At 52.3% G+C, this 18,885-nt stretch overlaps 2 protein-coding genes and 1 long non-coding RNA gene across 5 annotated transcripts; all 3 read right to left on the bottom strand.

Annotated features, from left to right (window-relative positions):
• Positions 1-3,649: 3,649 nt before the first annotated feature.
• LOC145536574 (uncharacterized) lies at positions 3,650-5,346 on the bottom strand. 2 transcript variants are annotated; one of them, XM_081566072.1, is made up of 3 exons: positions 4,828-5,346; positions 4,376-4,501; positions 3,650-4,137 (listed from the first exon to the last, which is right to left on the bottom strand). In XM_081566072.1, exons 1-3 carry the CDS (start codon positions 5,166-5,168, stop codon positions 4,035-4,037), a joined length of 570 nt encoding a protein of 189 aa, XP_081422198.1. In that variant the 5' UTR covers positions 5,169-5,346; the 3' UTR covers positions 3,650-4,034. The 2 variants fall into 2 exon arrangements, with proteins under 2 accessions (XP_081422198.1, XP_081422199.1); XM_081566073.1 differs by having other exon boundaries at positions 3,650-4,173.
• A 2,390-nt stretch (positions 5,347-7,736) lies between these two features.
• LOC145536576 (uncharacterized) lies at positions 7,737-11,565 on the bottom strand. Its single transcript, XR_014075905.1, has 4 exons — positions 10,904-11,565; positions 8,717-10,576; positions 8,258-8,386; positions 7,737-8,078 (listed from the first exon to the last, which is right to left on the bottom strand). It is a non-coding gene; the product is annotated as an uncharacterized LOC145536576 (long non-coding RNA).
• Positions 11,566-17,111: 5,546 nt separating this feature from the next.
• On the bottom strand, positions 17,112-18,818 carry LOC145536577 (uncharacterized). 2 transcript variants are annotated; one of them, XM_081566076.1, is made up of 3 exons: positions 18,290-18,818; positions 17,838-17,929; positions 17,112-17,635 (listed from the first exon to the last, which is right to left on the bottom strand). In XM_081566076.1, the coding sequence occupies exons 1-2, from the start codon at positions 18,585-18,587 to the stop codon at positions 17,856-17,858; spliced, it is 372 nt and encodes a 123-aa protein (XP_081422202.1). In that variant the 5' UTR covers positions 18,588-18,818; the 3' UTR covers positions 17,112-17,635; positions 17,838-17,855. The 2 variants fall into 2 exon arrangements, with proteins under 2 accessions (XP_081422202.1, XP_081422201.1); XM_081566075.1 differs by having other exon boundaries at positions 17,838-17,963.
• Between the last annotated feature and the right edge of the window lie 67 nt (positions 18,819-18,885).

Here is an 18,885-nt window from a genome sequence, read left to right on the forward strand (position 1 = left end):
TGTGCTGTGGTTGCTTGCACAATCCTGTCCGTCGCTGCGCGACCCCGTGGACCGTGGCCTGCCGGGTTCCTCTGTCCACAGGTATTGTCCAGGCCAGAATACTGGAGGGGGGTTCCCATGCCCTCCTTCAGGGGATCTCTCCAACCCAGGGATCGAACCCCGGTCTCCTGCATTGCAGGCGGATTCTTGACCTTCTGAGCCACTAGGGAAGCCCAAGAATACTGGAGTGGCTAGCCTATCCCTTCTCCAGGGGATCTTCCCAACCCAGGAGTGTAACTGGGGTCTCCTGCATTGCCAGTGGATTCTTTGCCAGCTGAGCTACCAGGGAAGCCCTTAAACCACCTGGTCTGTGGTATTTTATTATTATTCTGTTATGCCATGCTACGCGGACAAATGGGCTTCCAAGGTGGCTCAGTGGTAAAATAATCTGCCTGCCAAGCAGTAGATGTGAGTTCAGTCCTTGGTTCGGGAAGATCCCCTGAAGAAGGAAATGGCAACCCACTCCAGTATGCTTGCCTGGAAAACCCCACGGACACAGACAGAGGAGCCTGGTGGGCTACAGTTCATTGGGTTGCAAAAGAGTTGGGCACAGTTTAGCGACTAAACAACAAGCTGACAAATTCAGGGTAGGCAGGACAAAAGTGGACACTTTCATACCCAACTGGTTCGAGTCAAATCGATGCAACCGTTTTGGAGGGCATGGGGATATGTATAAAACATATTTGGGAATATGTGTAAAACATTTCAAAAAGAGATTACTTTTTCACCCAACAACCCTCCGTTTTAGCTCAGAATTATTGTACATAGTGAGCTGGTGGTAGTGGTCTGGTCACTCAGTCATGTCCGACTCTTGCAACTCCACAGACCGTAGCCCAGCAGGCTCCTCTGCCCATGGGATTTCTCAGGCAAGAATACTGGCGTGGTTTGCCATTTCCTTGTCCACATAATATGTTACACAAAAGCAAATGTACCAGGATGTCCATTTCAGCATTGTTTGTAATACTGAAAAACTGCAAACAGCCTAAAGGCCTAGTTACAAGAGACTGGTGAAAATAACTATGGATTACACATTCTGAGGGATATTAGACAGCTCTTACAAGTACTGCGGATGGCACAGGCTTTGCTGTATCCACCATATGGCCCACTTCTGGGTCAATTCTGGGTGCCCTGTCTGGAAAGGGATGGTCCTTCTCCTTATGCCCTTCCACCAGCTGCCCCTTGCAGTGTCCCTCTCCTCCTTTGACTTGTCTCTTTTTCAACCATGATATGAGTTGATGAGCAAGCAGCTAATCGCTTAACAAGAAAAGAGGCCTGTTTCTACCTTGAAGTAATAAATAAGGGCCAAGTCTTCAGACCGCATTAGTTACGTAAGAAAGAAAAGTATGATCCTTCAATTCACGAAGGGTCCAGCCTTGCTATTGCAAGTGAAAAATGAGTGGAACGAAAACGACCAAAATTGCCACTTTAGTTTTTAAGCCAAAGGGAGAGCTTCTGGGTCTGGGTAACTACCAGATACAGAGGTAGTTTCTGTCTTCAGGCATGGCTGGGCCCAGCATTTTGTCCCGGAGATTTGCCTTCTTGCTCCAACTCCCCCTCTGTCCTTTGCCAGCCTGCCTCCCCTAGAGAATCAAAGTGTCACTGGTTGGATGATATCACCACAGCAGGAGGAATGTGGTCCTCCAATGGCCAGGCCTGAGCCACATGCCCACCCGTGGAATCAAATGTGAAGTCAGCTCTATCACAGTCACAATGGCCTAGAGAAAAGGAAAGGGGCAGTTTTCCAGAGTGACAGCGTACCGGTGCCAAGAGAAGGAAAAGGGACACTGAATTACAAAACCCATCCATGTCCTCGACAGCGGTATAGACTTTGCATCAAATTCATAATCAATTTCCAGTGTTTAAAGGAACGAGACTGGGAACGAATATTTCTTAATCTAACAGTGTGTCCACGCTCAGTCACTCAGTCGTGTCCGACTCTTTGCGACCCCATGGACTGTAGCCCAGCAGGCTCCTCTGTCCATGGGATTTTCCAGGCACGAAGACTGGAGTGGGTTGCCGTTTTCTTCTCCAATTTTATACAGCTCTTAAATATACAATAATATACAATTATAACATACAATATTATACAGCTCTTAAAAAGTACTGCGGATGGCACAGGCTTTGCTGTATCCACCATATGGCCCACTTCTGGGTCAATTCTGGGTGCCCTGTCTGGAAAGGGATGGTCCTTCTCCTTGTAATATAAAGTGCCAATCAACTGTCCAGGTGGATTTTACTACCACTTAAGGGTTCTTGTTTGGCTTCCCAGGTGGTCCAGTGGTCAAGATTCTGCCTGCCAATCCAGGGCACATGGGTTCAGTCCCTGGGCCAGGAATAGCCCACATGCCTGGGGCAGCTAAGCTCGTGTGCCGCAACAACTGAGCGCACCACTGTCTAAAGTCTGTGCTCCTCGACAAGGGAAACCTCTGCAATGAGAAGCCTGAGCACAGCAGTTAGAGAGTAGCCTCTGCTGGCTGCAAGTACAGAAAACCTACACACAGTTAACAAGACGCAGCACAGCCAAAAAAAAAAAGAAAAAAAAATTCATAAATAAAATTTTTAAAAAGAGTCCCTGTTTCCAGCTATAGCCTTCTCGGCCATTGAAGATTTCAGTTAATTAAGTTCCTCCTACACCGAGATCCGCTCTGGTCCTACAGAGTCAATCTTAATAAGTAAGATCCAAAAAGGATCAAACTGTTTCCAAGCAACTTAACAGGATTCCAGAATACAGCTCAAGAAAAGTTTAGGCATAGAAAAATATTAAGCATGCAAGGGAAATTTGATACTGCTTGGCATCCAATCTAAAATTACCAGGAGGCAAAGAAGCAGGAAAATCAAATCCGTTATAACAGAGATCAGCGTGGTGGTGTTCAGTTGCTCAGTCGTGTCTATTTTCAACTCCATGAACTGCGGCAGGCCAGGCTTCCCTGTCCTTCACCATCTCCCAGAACTTGCTCAAACTCACGTCTGGTGTCGTGATGCCATCCAACCATCTCATCTTCTGTCATTCCCTTCTCCTCCTGCCTTCAATATTTCCCAGCATCAGAGTCTTTGCCAGTGAGTTGGATCTTCATATCAGGTGGCCAAAGTGATGGCAGATCTCATTTTAACAGAAATCAGTTAAAATCCATTAATTGGAAAGGAAGAAATAAATGTGCATGTATGTGCCTACAAAACGCTTGTCTAAGAGGGAGTTCCATGGGATCTACAAAAGAGCTATTACAAGTAATCCGTGACTTTAGCAAGGTTTCACGATACAAGGTTACTCTTGAGAGTGCCTTGAACTGCAAGGAGATCAAACTAATCAATCCTAAAGGAAATCAGTCCCGAATATTCATTGGAAGGACGGGTGCTGAAGCCGGAGCGACAACACTTCGGTCAGCAGAAGCCAAAAGCTGACTCACTGGAAAAGACTGTGATGCTGGGAAAGATTTAAGGCAAAAAGAGAAGGGGAGCACAGAAGGTGAGATGGTTAGATAGCACCACCGACTCAAAGGACATGAATTTGAGCCAATTCCAGGAGACAGCGGGGACACAGAGCCTGGTGTGCTACAGTCCATGGGATCGCAAAGACTCACCTGGACACAAAAGACTCAACAACAACAACAACAACATTCTGGTGTTTTATATATAAATGTAACTGTAAAACTGACAAAATATTCCAAAATCAATACCGAATGGCAGTACACAACTTTCTTATTCTCCCACTTCTTACATTGGCTTCCATTATGTTGTACTCCTTGAATACCTGGATCTCAGAACCTCTCCTCCAACTAAAAGACAAATGCAGTATTAGGAAGCGAACCCTCTAAAAATAAAGTCAGAGGCAGCACAGTAGCTCAGTTTTACTTTCTGCAGTTAACAATCACCAAACAAACGATGTGGACCCTGAGCCCCCAAGCAGCAGCACAGGCACAAGATGAAGCCCCATCAAAGTAATTCAGAAAGCAATGCCCTGGGGAAGGACACTTGAGGCTAGGGCACATAGGCTAGGTTTAAGCCCGTCTTCTCTGCTGAGGCTTAGCACGAGGACGGGGCACAAAGCGCTGCAAGGACTGCATCACCATGGAAAGCTGCCCCGCACAGAAGTCGATGGACCTGTGGAGCAGGACAGGGTCTTCAGCAGTCAATCGGCTAAAAGGGAGGGAAAATGAAATTCAAGCTCCTGCCAAGGAGGAGGAAGAGAAGCATGTCCTCCCTCTGTCCCCGCACACCGACAGAGCCCAGAGCACCACACTTCTCCTCTAGGCTTAACCCTCCATTATGGCTCCTCCTGGGCCGAGACTGGCCACCGTCCTCCACTCCCTCCCCAGCCCCGGCCCCCTTTAGAACTTACAGAACCAACATGCAGCCGTTAACATCGAGCTCCCTCCGAAGCGGCCCTGGCAGTTGAGTACGTGGAGTGAGGAAGTGGCGGGCGATGTCCGCCTGTGCGTGCGATGCGAAAAGCACACTGAGGCTGCTGGTGGAGATATGGTTAAGGCACCATCCACATGACTCACGTGGCTTGCACGTCAGGCTCCCTGCTCGTGGAGACTCGCCTTCTCCCACAAGGCCGCCGCCAGATACCCTGGCTATCACTGCCCGACCCTCTGGATCCCTTCAGGTTTCTTTCCGTCACCACCATCCCCTGGCAGCCAGACCACCCCTGACCCATACCCTCCAGCCCCGCAGAGTACCCTCCTCCCACGCTTTAGGCCCCACCACCTGCAACCCCCCAAACTACCCCTAGCGCACACCCCGACCCCTGCGGCCGCCCAGCCCACCGGGGCTCCCAGCATAGGATACCACTGGAGGGCTCGGTTAATCGGAACTCTGGCTCCGGGTGCAGCGTCTCCACCCGGCCCTGGCGCCTGCGGTGCCCCCGCGATCTGTGGCATGGCACCGGCTGCACCACCCGACTCTCCTGCAGCGCTGGGGCCTCTGGGATTAGCCTGGTCACCAGAGCCGCCAGGGACTCCTCGACTGACGGCGTCACCAGGGACAGCTGGGTCGCCAGGGCAATCGTGGCCACCAGCACCACCCTGCACGCCTTGGCCACCACCTGCCGTGCCCGCTGCAGAGGCCACGGCGACTGCGTCTTCATCGGCTGCCCTTGTGGCTCCTCCACCGTGTGCCTCGGACTCCATCTTGAACCCTCTCCCCCACCTCCGCGGCGGGAAAGACTGAACAGTCCCTACAAATACCAGTCCCGGAGTGAGACCTGCAACTCAGCAGAGCGCCCGCGCAAACCCACCCTGGTCCTGCCTCACGATTGGTTCCCACCGACAACGGGTGCCCTGCTGAAGCTTCGCGCATTCACGCACCACGTAGCCCCAACGCGCATGCGCAGACCCATACCCACGAGGTCTGGGCTCTCTTAAGTCAGCCCTGCCTCCGGCCGGGAAACCTGGTAAACGGTTCAGCCGTGAGGCCTCTAGGCGGCGCTCCACCCTTCGGTGTGGGGGCAGCGCCTCAGTGCGCGATGCTCAAACAGACGCTGCCGCCCTCCTCAAGGCGCGTGACTGTTTCCACGCCAAGCCTGCAAACCCCAAGTGAGCCCTGGTCCCTGTGCACCTTCAAGTCTGTGCTGCTGACAGCTTGGCGTCGCTCACAGGTGACCATCCTGCTGAGCGCAGGTCCTTTTCCTTGACTCCCAGAAGGGAGTTGGGCACCCCTGGGTCAGCGCTCGTCTGTCTCTCTGGTGTCTCGCACATAGCTCACATGTCTGTATGTGTGTCTGTGTGCATGATCGCATGAGCGGGTGCATGCCCATGGGCGTGTGTATGGGTGTGCTTGTAAGAGAGAGCGTGTGCACAGATTTATGCACATAGGCGTGTGAATGTGCTTATCTGTGTGTGTGCCCGAGAGAGTGCCCTTACACAGGTGCGTGCCCATCAGGTGTGTGCGTGGGTGTGTTTCAGAGAGAGAGCATATGCACAGATTCATGACATAAGCATGTGAGTGTGTCTGTGTGTGGAGGTGCTTGTGCGTGGGCATGTATGTGTGGTCACGAGAGAGCGTGTGGTCAGGGGCGTGCACATGGGTGTGTGTGTGTGTGTGTGTGTGTGCTTCAAAGAGGCCACGGTTGGGATGCATTCACGTGGGCATATGTCTCTGTGTGCGTGCTTTCAAGGTGCCTTCACATGGGAGTGGGGTGACCCGGCCCTGGAGGCATGATACGAGGGATGCGGAGCATACTGTGCCCGCCCACCTGGGGAGGGAAGCGGGGGGGGGGGGACTGCTGTCAGACTCACTGGGGATGGCGTGGGGCTGGGCCGCCTGGGGCTCCAGGCACACAGACTGCAGGGACTCCAGGCTGGGGACTTACATCAGGACCCCCAGAAGCACCGGTGGGACCGGCTGGACTCAAGGGCCGAGGGAAGGGCAATACCCCCTAGGACACCCCCAGTCTCTTGCCCTCTCCTGCTGGCACAACTCTCATGGCTTTCCCTTCCCCAAGAACAATGTCTTGAGGCTATCCAGAGGGCCGGAGGTACCGGGGGACCTCAACTGGAATGTGACCCTGTGTCTACTGGCCTGCTGGTCCACTTCTGTGTCTAGAAGGGGGTCAAGTCAACAGGCAAGGTACAGCCGGGGGAGACCACGGGGCTGGGGCAGCACTGCCTGGGCGTGGGGTTCATCTGCCAGGGACCACTGGTGCCACGGGAGGTGACTGCATCAGGGGTTGTACTTCAATCCGGTCCCTGAGCCCCACCCCCTGGCCGGAGAGTCCTCGGCCCCCCCAGCAGACTTCCCTCACCCCCACTGGAAGGGAAGAGCCACCAGCAGTGGCTGACCCTTTCCTGTGTGGGGGGCATCCCTGTCCCACCTTTCCACCCTCCCAGTTTCTGTTGATTCTGGCTCCCAGTCAGTTTTAGGGTGTGCAAAGACCTGGTCTACTGCCTATGTGTGTCCCCTGCTCTGTGGCCAAGAGGACACCAGCGGGGAGCCTGGACATGTCAATGTATGGCAGTAACCGCTGTAATATTGTAAAGTAATTAGCCTCCAATTAAAAAGATAAATTAATTTTTTAAAAAAGCAAGAGAGAAGTAAACAGTTAGGTCAGCATTTCTAATTGTTGGAATATAGTAATACTTTAAGGAAATAACCGTTAATGGAAAGATTTATAAATTCCACTAATTCATTAACCATAGTAATGAAAAACGTGGAAACAACTTACATGTTCCATAATGAGATTATTATTGTTGCTGTTGTTTTTATTTAAAGACCCAATTTTACTTTTTTGGCCACGCCACACGACATGTGGGATCGTAGTTCTGCTGCCAGGGACTGAACCTGCAGCCCTTACACTGGAAGTGCATAGTCTTATCCACCGGACTGCCTGGGAAGTCCCAATAATTACATTATCATGCATCTTATATCTATTCAATAACACATTTCTGAAGAGATTTTAGAAAGTGGAAAAGCTAGTATACTAAATGAAAAAAAATTCAGGAAAAAAATTAAAGCTAAACTTGATAACTTCTACATCACATGCTGTTATGTATTTAATGTGCAAGTACACCTAGAAAATATTCTTAAACGTTGACAGTATTTAGTGCTGAACATAGGGCTCGATTTTCATTTTCTGAAATTGTTTTCAATTCCCTTGTAATTGGAATTCAAACATCTGAATTTCAGTACCTTCCCTCTAACACGAGAACAAAGATAAAAAATGTTTTTAAAATCCAGAAGCGCATTAGCTGAAAAGAAACTGGGGCACAAAAAGTGACTCAGCTTTATTTTCTGCTGTAACAAACACTGAAGCACCCCACTCCTCAAGCAGCAGGGCAACAAAGCAAGTGAACCAACAGAGACCAAAGGCCAGTAAAGGCAAAAACTTAGACTCAAATAACAAAGTGGCGATGCCTCTTAGTTTGAATTCCCTATGCCCCGCCGAGCAGGGGACACAAGGTTAGGCCTCAGCCCCTTTCCTCAGCGAGGTGGGAGCCCAAGGCTCCGAATGTTCCGAATCACCAGGGAAAGCTGATCGAGGAATGGGTTCATGGAAAGTCGGATGAAAGCCAGGTCTTCACAGGTCTTCAGCAGTCCATGTACTAAAAGCAGGGAAAAGAAAATCAGGTTAAAGGGAAGATTGCTCCTGTAGGTCCAGGGTACCAACCCCCCTGCTTATACCAAGCCCCTCAGTGTCTCCATCATAGCACGCTTAAGAGGGAGCTCAGACCACAGCACCTGCCACCCCCCACTTCCCAAGGCAAACTCGTCTGGAACTGACACAAGCAGGTCACTGCCATTCACTGCAAATTCCCTCAGAACCAATCCTTGGTGGCGCTGGGCATCTGGGAGCAGAGATCTGCGAGCCATGTCTGCCTCCAGGGGTGACTGGAAAGGCACTCTGAGTGTGCTGGGAGAGACACGGTTAAGGCACCACCCATTACAGAATTTGCTGATTATCTCGGGCTTCCTCGCACCTCAGAGGCCTGCTTTTACCCCAGGATGCCCATCCTCCTGACCACAACCTGAGACCACCCTGAGCTGCCTCCCTAACCCTTCTGTCCATCTTCCCCACCCTCCAGGCTCCTCAGGCCTTGACAACCTCCTTTGCTGCCAGGCTGCCCAGTCCTGCTGCCCCGGATCGCCCCCGTACTCCCTTCTATCCCTTCCTCAGGCTGCCGGCATGTTTCCCTCCACCACACCACTGACCCCGCCCAGAAAGGCTCCCTGAAAGGGATACAGCACCGCCTCTCCACGTCTAGGCCTTACAGCCAAGGGTGCTACATCTCCAGCGGGTCCTAGGCCACCTGGTGCCCGCTCACCCCGGGGACGAGCTCCAGCGTCTTCCATCACCGCTCTTCCTCTGCCAGGCCCACCCCCGCCTTCTGGGGCCCGGGGACGATCCTCACCTTCAGCGCTGCCTGAACCACTCTGGCAAGGAGGTGCTCTGGAGCTATGCTGGTCATCTCGGCCCTCTGCGCCACCGGCACCACCACCCGACGCCTGCATGGCTGCTGTGCGTCTCCCTCAGACGCCAAATAAGGGGCGGAGAGACTGGGCCGCTCACGAAGTCCCTCCCCTTCTGCGCAAGGACGCCAAAAGTGCGCCTGCGCACACAGCCCAGCCACCCACGGGCTGCTATGGAGACCGTGTGAGGCTGGAGGGACTCGGCTCTGTCACAACGCCACGCTCCTTTCAGGTGCCCCCGATGCGCCTGCGCACACGGGCCCCTCCAGTGCCGGCTCAGATGGCGTGGAATGGAGCCCGCCAAGTGTCCACAGAGACGCCACTGAGACACAAATGCCGACTTTCCCGTCTCATGGCCTAAAGCTAGTTCCACAATGCGACTTTCGTTTCTCCAACGTATGCCACAGAAGGGTCTCACTGGACTAAGGTGGGAGTCGAGGGCAAGGGGCCAAGCCACACCACCCACCCTGGTCCCCTTTTTGCCCAGTCCACATCATAGCTGTGTTCTTTGACCGTAGTGATAGCTAGCACTTCCTATGGTCCAAGCGTTTTTTCAAGTGCTTTCATGTGTTCGTCCATCACGTCCGTTTTCAGACAGTATTGCCATGGCACAGGCCTCCCTTGTGGTTCAGCTGCTAAAGAATCTGCCTGCAGTGTGGGAGACCTGGGTTTGATCTCTGGGTTGGGAAGATCCCCTGGAGAAGGGAAAGGCTACCCACTCCAGTATTCAGGCCTGGAAAATTCCGTGGACTGTATAGTCCATGGGGTCGCAAAGAGTCAGACATGACTGAGCGACTTTCACTTCACTTCACTTCATAAAATGAGAAAATACTCCAAAATTAATACTGAATGGCAGTAAACTACTGTCTTATTCTCCGGCTTCTTACATTGTCTTCACTTATGTTGTACTCCTTGAATATCTGCATCTCAGAACTTCCCCTCCAACCAGAAGACAAATAGAGTATTAAGAAGTGCAGAAGCTAAAACTAGTCAGAGAGGGCACAGTAGCTCAGTTTCATTTTCTGCAGTTAACAATCACCAAACAAAGTATGGTGGACCCCGAACCCCCCAGCAGCAGCACAGGCACAAGATGAAGCAGAAATCAATGCCCTCGGGAAGGACACTTGAGGCTAGGGCACATGCGCTAGATTTAACCCTGACTTTCGTGCAGAGGCTTAGTAGAAAGGGCGGGGGGGGGCGCATAGTGCCGCATGGTCCGCATCACCAGGGAAATCTGCAGACAGAGGGTGATGGACGTCTGGAGCAGGGCATGGTCTTCAGCACTCAATTGGCTAAAATAAGGAGGGAAGATGAAATTCAAGCTCCCGACAAGAAGGAGGAAGTGGAGCATGTCCTTCCTCTGTCCCCGCACACTGACAAGCCCAGAGCACCACATTTCTCCTTTAGGCTTAACCCTCCATTATGGCTCCTCCCGGGCCAAGACGGGCCCTGGCCACTGCCCACCACCCCCTCCCCAGCCTGGGCCCCTGCCCCCTTTAGAACTGACAGAACCAACAAGCAGCCATTAACATTGAGCTCCTTCTGAACTGGCGCTCACAGCGGAGTACTTTGAGACAGGAAGTTGCGGGCGATTTTTGCCTGAGCGAGCGATGCAAAAGGTACGGTGAGAATGCTGGTGGAGATGTGGTTAAGGCACCATCCACATTTCTCATTTTGCCTGTACGTCAAGCTCCCTGCTCACGGAGACCCGCCTTCTCCCACAAGGTCGCCGCTGGACACTTTGGATATCACTGCCCCGACCCTCTGGATCCCTTCAGGTTGCTTTTCCTCACCACCGTGCCCTGGCAGCCAGACCACCCCTGACCCATACCCTTCAGCCCCCCAGAGTATCCTCCTCCTACACTTTAGGCCCCGCCGCCTGCAACCACCCAAACCACCCCTAGCCCACACCCGGAACCCCATGGCCGCCCGGCCCACTGGGGCTCCTGGAATAGGATACAACTGAACTGGTCAGTTACTCAGAACTCTGGCTCTGGGTGCAGTGTCTCTTCCCAACTGTGGTGTCTGAGGTAACCCCAGGATCTGCAGAATGTCACCAACTGCACCACCTGACTCTCCTGCAGCGCTGGGGCCTCTGGGATCACTCAGGTCGCCGGGGTCGCCAGGGACTGTAGGACTGACAGCGTCACCAGGGCCAGCTGGGTCACCAGGGCCATCGCGGCCACCAGCATCACCCAGCACACCTCGGCTGACACGTGCCGTGCCCGCTACAAAGGCCATGGCACCTGCATCTTCATCGGCTGCCCTCGTGGCTCCTCCACCATGTGCCTCGGACTCCATCTTGAACCCCTCTCCCCCTCACTCCGCGTTGGGAAAGACTGAACCCTCCCTATAGAACTGATCCCCGTAGTGCGACATGCAACTCAGCATCGGCAGAGCGCCTGCACAAACACACCCTGGTCCTGCCTCCCGATAGGTTCCCACCAACAGTTGGCTCCCACAGTGGCTGCAGGCTCTCCGGCAATAGGCGCTCCCTGCAGAAGCTTCAAGCGTTCACCCGATGTGTCACCCCAATGAGCCTGCAGAGACACACCCACGTGGTCTGGGCCGTCTAAGTCAGCCCTGCCTCAGGCCTGGAAACCTGGTAAACGGCTTAGCCAGGAAGCCGCTGGGTAGCACTCCACCCTTTATTGTGTCCGCAGCTCCTCAGTGCGCATGCTCAAACAGACCCCACCCCACTCCTCAGGGCACGTGCCTGTTTCCCGTCCAAGCCTGCAAACCCCAGTGAGTCCTGGTCCCTGTGCACCTCCAAGACTGCAGTGCTACCAACCTGGCCACGCTCACAGGTGACCATCCTGCTGAGCGCAGGTCCTTGTTATTGACTTCCGGAAGGGAGTCGGGCACCCCTGGGTCAGGGCCGGTCTATCCCTCTGGTGTCCCACACGTAGGTCACGTCAGTGCAAATGTATCTGTGTGCGTGAGTGCATGGGCAGGTGCATGCCCATGGGCGTGTGCATGGGTGTGTTTCTGAGAGAGAGCACGTGCACAGGTTCACACGCATAGGCGTGTGCGTGTGTCTGTTTTTGCAGGTGTCTGCACGTGGGCATGTATGTGGGCAGGAGAGCATGTGGTCAGGTGCATGCACGCGGGCGTGTGAGTGTGCATGTGTGTGTGAAAGAGCACGGGTCAGATTAATGCACATGGGTGTCTCCGTGTGTGTGTGCTTGCACAGGTGCCTTCACATGGGAGTGGGGCGACCCGGCTCTGGAGTCCTGAGACTAGGGGTGTAGAGGGGGCTGTGCCTGCCCGCCTGGGGAGGGAAGCGGGGACTTCTGTGGGACTCACTGGGGACGGCGTGGGGCTGGGCCGCCTGGGGGTCCGGGCACACAGACTGCAGGGACTCCAGGCTGGGGACTTACACCTGGCATCCCAGAAGCACCGGTGGTACTGGCTGGATTAAAGGGCTGCAGGAAGGGCAGTGTTCCCCAAGACACCCCCAGTCTCTTGGCCCTCTGCTGACACAACTCTCATGGGCTTTCCCTCCCCAGGAACCAAGTCTTGGGGCTCGAGGTGCCAGGGGCCCTCAACCGGGAGGTGACCCTGTGTCTGCTGACCTTCTGGGCGCTGGTCTACTTCTGTGTCTGGGAGGGGGTATAGTCAACAAGCAAGGTACAGCCGGGGGTGATGGCGGGGCTGGGGCAGCACTGCCTGGGCGTGGGGTGCATATGCCAGGGAACCGCTGGTGCCACAGGAGGTGACTGGATCCGGGCCACTGCCCGAGGAGGAGGCAGATACTTCAATCCGGGCCCCTTGATCTCCACCCCCTGGCCGGATAGGCCTCTGGGCAGCCCGCCAAATCCCAGGCCAGCAGCCTTCCCCCACCCCCAGTGGAAGGATTCGATTTTCCTGCATTATCATGTTAGCTGTAGGAGTTTTGTAGATGACCTTGATCGGATTAAGAAAGTCTGTTTGTAGTCCTAGTTTTCCGACAGTTTTTATCATAGCGGTGGTTGAACGCTGTCAAATGCTTTTTCGGCATCTTGAGAAATGATCGTATGGCTTTTCTCCTGTTTTGTACTTAATATGATGGATAACACTGGTTGATGGGTTTTTTAATGCATAACCAATCTTTCATTCTTGGGATAGATCTCGTTTGGTCATAAGGCTGTATATGTCGCCGGATTAAATTTGATAACATTTCATATTTTGTGCTTAGCTTAATGAAGGATATTAGCCTGCGGTTCTCTTTTCTTGCAATATCATCATATGGCTTTGGTGTTTTGTAAGACTGGCCTCGGAAAATGATTTGAGAAGTGTTTCCCCTCCTCTGCTTTCTGAAAGAATTTGTATAGGATTGGTGATATTTCTCCTTTAAATATTTCATAGCGTTCCCTAGTTAAGTCACGTGGGCCTGGAGTTTTCTGTTCCGTATCTTTGATCGATTTAGGGATATTTAGGTTTCCCACTTCCTTCTTGAGTTAGTTTTGGGAATTTGTGTCATTCAAGGAATTTGTTATTTTCATCTACATTGGCAAACGTATTCGCAGACATTGTTCCTAATGTGCTGTGGTTGCTTGCACAATCCTGTCCGTCGCTGCGCGACCCCGTGGACCGTGGCCTGCCGGGTTCCTCTGTCCACAGGTATTGTCCAGGCCAGAATACTGGAGGGGGGTTCCCATGCCCTCCTTCAGGGGATCTCTCCAACCCAGGGATCGAACCCCGGTCTCCTGCATTGCAGGCGGATTCTTGACCTTCTGAGCCACTAGGGAAGCCCAAGAATACTGGAGTGGCTAGCCTATCCCTTCTCCAGGGGATCTTCCCAACCCAGGAGTGTAACTGGGGTCTCCTGCATTGCCAGTGGATTCTTTGCCAGCTGAGCTACCAGGGAAGCCCTTAAACCACCTGGTCTGTGGTATTTTATTATTATTCTGTTATGCCATGCTACGCGGACAAATGGGCTTCCAAGGTGGCTCAGTGGTAAAATAATCTGCCTGCCAAGCAGTAGATGTGAGTTCAGTCCTTGGTTCGGGAAGATCCCCTGAAGAAGGAAATGGCAACCCACTCCAGTATGCTTGCCTGGAAAACCCCACGGACACAGACAGAGGAGCCTGGTGGGCTACAGTTCATTGGGTTGCAAAAGAGTTGGGCACAGTTTAGCGACTAAACAACAAGCTGACAAATTCAGGGTAGGCAGGACAAAAGTGGACACTTTCATACCCAACTGGTTCGAGTCAAATCGATGCAACCGTTTTGGAGGGCATGGGGATATGTATAAAACATATTTGGGAATATGTGTAAAACATTTCAAAAAGAGATTACTTTTTCACCCAACAACCCTCCGTTTTAGCTCAGAATTATTGTACATAGTGTGCTGGTGGTAGTGGTCTGGTCACTCAGTCATGTCCGACTCTTGCAACTCCACAGACCGTAGCCCAGCAGGCTCCTCTGCCCATGGGATTTCTCAGGCAAGAATACTGGCGTGGTTTGCCATTTCCTTGTCCACATAATATGTTACACAAAAGCAAATGTACCAGGATGTCCATTTCAGCATTGTTTGTAATACTGAAAAACTGCAAACAGCCTAAAGGCCTAGTTACAAGAGACTGGTGAAAATAACTATGGATTACACATTCTGAGGGATATTAGACAGCTCTTACAAGTACTGCGGATGGCACAGGCTTTGCTGTATCCACCATATGGCCCACTTCTGGGTCAATTCTGGGTGCCCTGTCTGGAAAGGGATGGTCCTTCTCCTTATGCCCTTCCACCAGCTGCCCCTTGCAGTGTCCCTCTCCTCCTTTGACTTGTCTCTTTTTCAACCATGATATGAGTTGATGAGCAAGCAGCTAATCGCTTAACAAGAAAAGAGGCCTGTTTCTACCTTGAAGTAATAAATAAGGGCCAAGTCTTCAGACCGCATTAGTTACGTAAGAAAGAAAAGTATGATCCTTCAATTCACGAAGGGTCCAGCCTTGCTATTGCAAGTGAAAAATGAGTGGAACGAAAACGACCAAAATTGCCACTTTAGTTTTTAAGCCAAAGGGAGAGCTTCTGGGTCTGGGTAACTACCAGATACAGAGGTAGTTTCTGTCTTCAGGCATGGCTGGGCCCAGCATTTTGTCCCGGAGATTTGCCTTCTTGCTCCAACTCCCCCTCTGTCCTTTGCCAGCCTGCCTCCCCTAGAGAATCAAAGTGTCACTGGTTGGATGATATCACCACAGCAGGAGGAATGTGGTCCTCCAATGGCCAGGCCTGAGCCACATGCCCACCCGTGGAATCAAATGTGAAGTCAGCTCTATCACAGTCACAATGGCCTAGAGAAAAGGAAAGGGGCAGTTTTCCAGAGTGACAGCGTACCGGTGCCAAGAGAAGGAAAAGGGACACTGAATTACAAAACCCATCCATGTCCTCGACAGCGGTATAGACTTTGCATCAAATTCATAATCAATTTCCAGTGTTTAAAGGAACGAGACTGGGAACGAATATTTCTTAATCTAACAGTGTGTCCACGCTCAGTCACTCAGTCGTGTCCGACTCTTTGCGACCCCATGGACTGTAGCCCAGCAGGCTCCTCTGTCCATGGGATTTTCCAGGCACGAAGACTGGAGTGGGTTGCCGTTTTCTTCTCCAATTTTATACAGCTCTTAAATATACAATAATATACAATTATAACATACAATATTATACAGCTCTTAAAAAGTACTGCGGATGGCACAGGCTTTGCTGTATCCACCATATGGGCCACTTCTGGGTCAATTCTGGGTGCCCTGTCTGGAAAGGGATGGTCCTTCTCCTTGTAATATAAAGTGCCAATCAACTGTCCAGGTGGATTTTACTACCACTTAAGGGTTCTTGTTTGGCTTCCCAGGTGGTCCAGTGGTCAAGATTCTGCCTGCCAATCCAGGGCACATGGGTTCAGTCCCTGGGCCAGGAATAGCCCACATGCCTGGGGCAGCTAAGCTCGTGTGCCGCAACAACTGAGCGCACCACTGTCTAAAGTCTGTGCTCCTCGACAAGGGAAACCTCTGCAATGAGAAGCCTGAGCACAGCAGTTAGAGAGTAGCCTCTGCTGGCTGCAAGTACAGAAAACCTACACACAGTTAACAAGACGCAGCACAGCCAAAAAAAAAAAAGAAAAAAAAATTCATAAATAAAATTTTTAAAAAGAGTCCCTGTTTCCAGCTATAGCCTTCTCGGCCATTGAAGATTTCAGTTAATTAAGTTCCTCCTACACCGAGATCCGCTCTGGTCCTACAGAGTCAATCTTAATAAGTAAGATCCAAAAAGGATCAAACTGTTTCCAAGCAACTTAACAGGATTCCAGAATACAGCTCAAGAAAAGTTTAGGCATAGAAAAATATTAAGCATGCAAGGGAAATTTGATACTGCTTGGCATCCAATCTAAAATTACCAGGAGGCAAAGAAGCAGGAAAATCAAATCCGTTATAACAGAGATCAGCGTGGTGGTGTTCAGTTGCTCAGTCGTGTCTATTTTCAACTCCATGAACTGCGGCAGGCCAGGCTTCCCTGTCCTTCACCATCTCCCAGAACTTGCTCAAACTCACGTCTGGTGTCGTGATGCCATCCAACCATCTCATCTTCTGTCATTCCCTTCTCCTCCTGCCTTCAATATTTCCCAGCATCAGAGTCTTTGCCAGTGAGTTGGATCTTCATATCAGGTGGCCAAAGTGATGGCAGATCTCATTTTAACAGAAATCAGTTAAAATCCATTAATTGGAAAGGAAGAAATAAATGTGCATGCATGTGCCTACAAAACGCTTGTCTAAGAGGGAGTTCCATGGGATCTACAAAAGAGCTATTACAAGTAATCCGTGACTTTAGCAAGGTTTCACGATACAAGGTTACTCTTGAGAGTGCCTTGAACTGCAAGGAGATCAAACTAATCAATCCTAAAGGAAATCAGTCCTGAATATTCATTGGAAGGACGGGTGCTGAAGCCGGAGCGACAACACTTCGGTCAGCAGAAGCCAAAAGCTGACTCACTGGAAAAGACTGTGATGCTGGGAAAGATTTAAGGCAAAAAGAGAAGGGGAGCACAGAAGGTGAGATGGTTAGATAGCACCACCGACTCAAAGGACATGAATTTGAGCCAATTCCAGGAGACAGCGGGGACACAGAGCCTGGTGTGCTACAGTCCATGGGATCGCAAAGACTCACCTGGACACAAAAGACTCAACAACAACAACAACATTCTGGTGTTTTATATATAAATGTAACTGTAAAACTGACAAAATATTCCAAAATCAATACCGAATGGCAGTACACAACTTTCTTATTCTCCCACTTCTTACATTGTCTTCCATTATGTTGTACTCCTTGAATACCTGGATCTCAGAACCTCTCCTCCAACTAAAAGACAAATGCAGTATTAGGAAGCGAACCCTCTAAAAATAAAGTCAGAGGCAGCACAGTAGCTCAGTTTTACTTTCTGCAGTTAACAATCACCAAACAAACGATGTGGACCCTGAGCCCCCAAGCAGCAGCACAGGCACAAGATGAAGCCCCATCAAAGTAATTCAGAAAGCAATGCCCTGGGGAAGGACACTTGAGGCTAGGGCACATAGGCTAGGTTTAAGCCCCTCTTCTCTGCTGAGGCTTAGCAGGAGGAGGGGGCACAAAGTGCTGCAAGGACTGCATCACCACGGAAAGCTGCCCCACACAGAAGTCGATGGACCTGCGGAGCAGGCCAGGGTCTTCAGCAGTCAATCGGCTAAAAGGGAGGGAAAATGAAATTCAAGCTCCTGCCAAGGAGGAGGAAGAGAAGCATGTCCTCCCTCTGTCCCCGCACACCGACAGAGCCCGGAGCACCACACTTCTCCTCTAGGCTTAACCCTCCATTATGGCTCCTCCTGGGCCGAGACTGGCCACCGTCCTCCACTCCCTCCCCAGCCCCGGCCCCCTTTAGAACTTACAGAACCAACATGCAGCCGTTAACATTGAGCTCCCTCCGAATCGGCCCTGGCAGTTGAGTACGTGGAGTCAGGAGGTGGCGGGCGATGTCCGCCTGTGCGTGCGATGCGAAAAGCACATTGAGGCTGCTGGTGGAGATATGGTTAAGGCACCATCCACATGACTCACGTGGCTTGCACGTCAGGCTCCCTGCTCGTGGAGACTCGCCTTCTCCCACAAGGCCGCCGCCAGATACCCTGGCTATCACTGCCCGACCCTCTGGATCCCTTCAGGTTTCTTTCCGTCACCACCATCCCCTGGCAGCCAGACCACCCCTGACCCATACCCTCCAGCCCCGCAGAGTACCCTCCTCCCACGCTTTAGGCCCCGCCACCTGCAACCCCCCAAACTACCCCTAGCGCACACCCCGACCCCTGCGGCCGCCCAGCCCACCGGGGCTCCCAGCATAGGATACCACTGGAGGGCTCGGTTAATCGGAACTCTGGCTCCGGGTGCAGCGTCTCCACCCGGCCCTGGCGCCTGCGGTGCCCCCGCGATCTGTGGCATGGCACCGGCTGCACCACCCGACTCTCCTGCAGCGCTGGGGCCTCTGGGATTAGCCTGGTCACCAGAGCCGCCAGGGACTCCTCGACTGACGGCGTCACCAGGGACAGCTGGGTCGCCAGGGCAATCGTGGCCACCAGCACCACCCTGCACGCCTTGGCCACCACCTGCCGTGCCCGCTGCAGAGGCCACGGCGACTGCGTCTTCATCGGCTGCCCTTGTGGCTCCTCCACCGTGTGCCTCGGACTCCATCTTGAACCCTCTCCCCCACCTCCGCGGCGGGAAAGACTGAACAGTCCCTACAAATACCAGTCCCGGAGTGAGACCTGCAACTCAGCAGAGCGCCCGCGCAAACCCACCCTGGTCCTGCCTCACGATTGGTTCCCACCGACAACGGGTGCCCTGCTGAAGCTTCGCGCATTCACGCACCACGTAGCCCCAACGCGCATGCGCAGACCCATACCCACGAGGTCTGGGCTCTCTTAAGTCAGCCCTGCCTCCGGCCGG

The sequence above is a fragment of the Giraffa tippelskirchi genome, chromosome X (genome assembly GCF_054371585.1).
Source record: "Giraffa tippelskirchi isolate mGirTip1 chromosome X, T2T-mGirTip1v1.2.pri, whole genome shotgun sequence".
Lineage (NCBI taxonomy): Eukaryota > Metazoa > Chordata > Mammalia > Artiodactyla > Giraffidae > Giraffa > Giraffa tippelskirchi.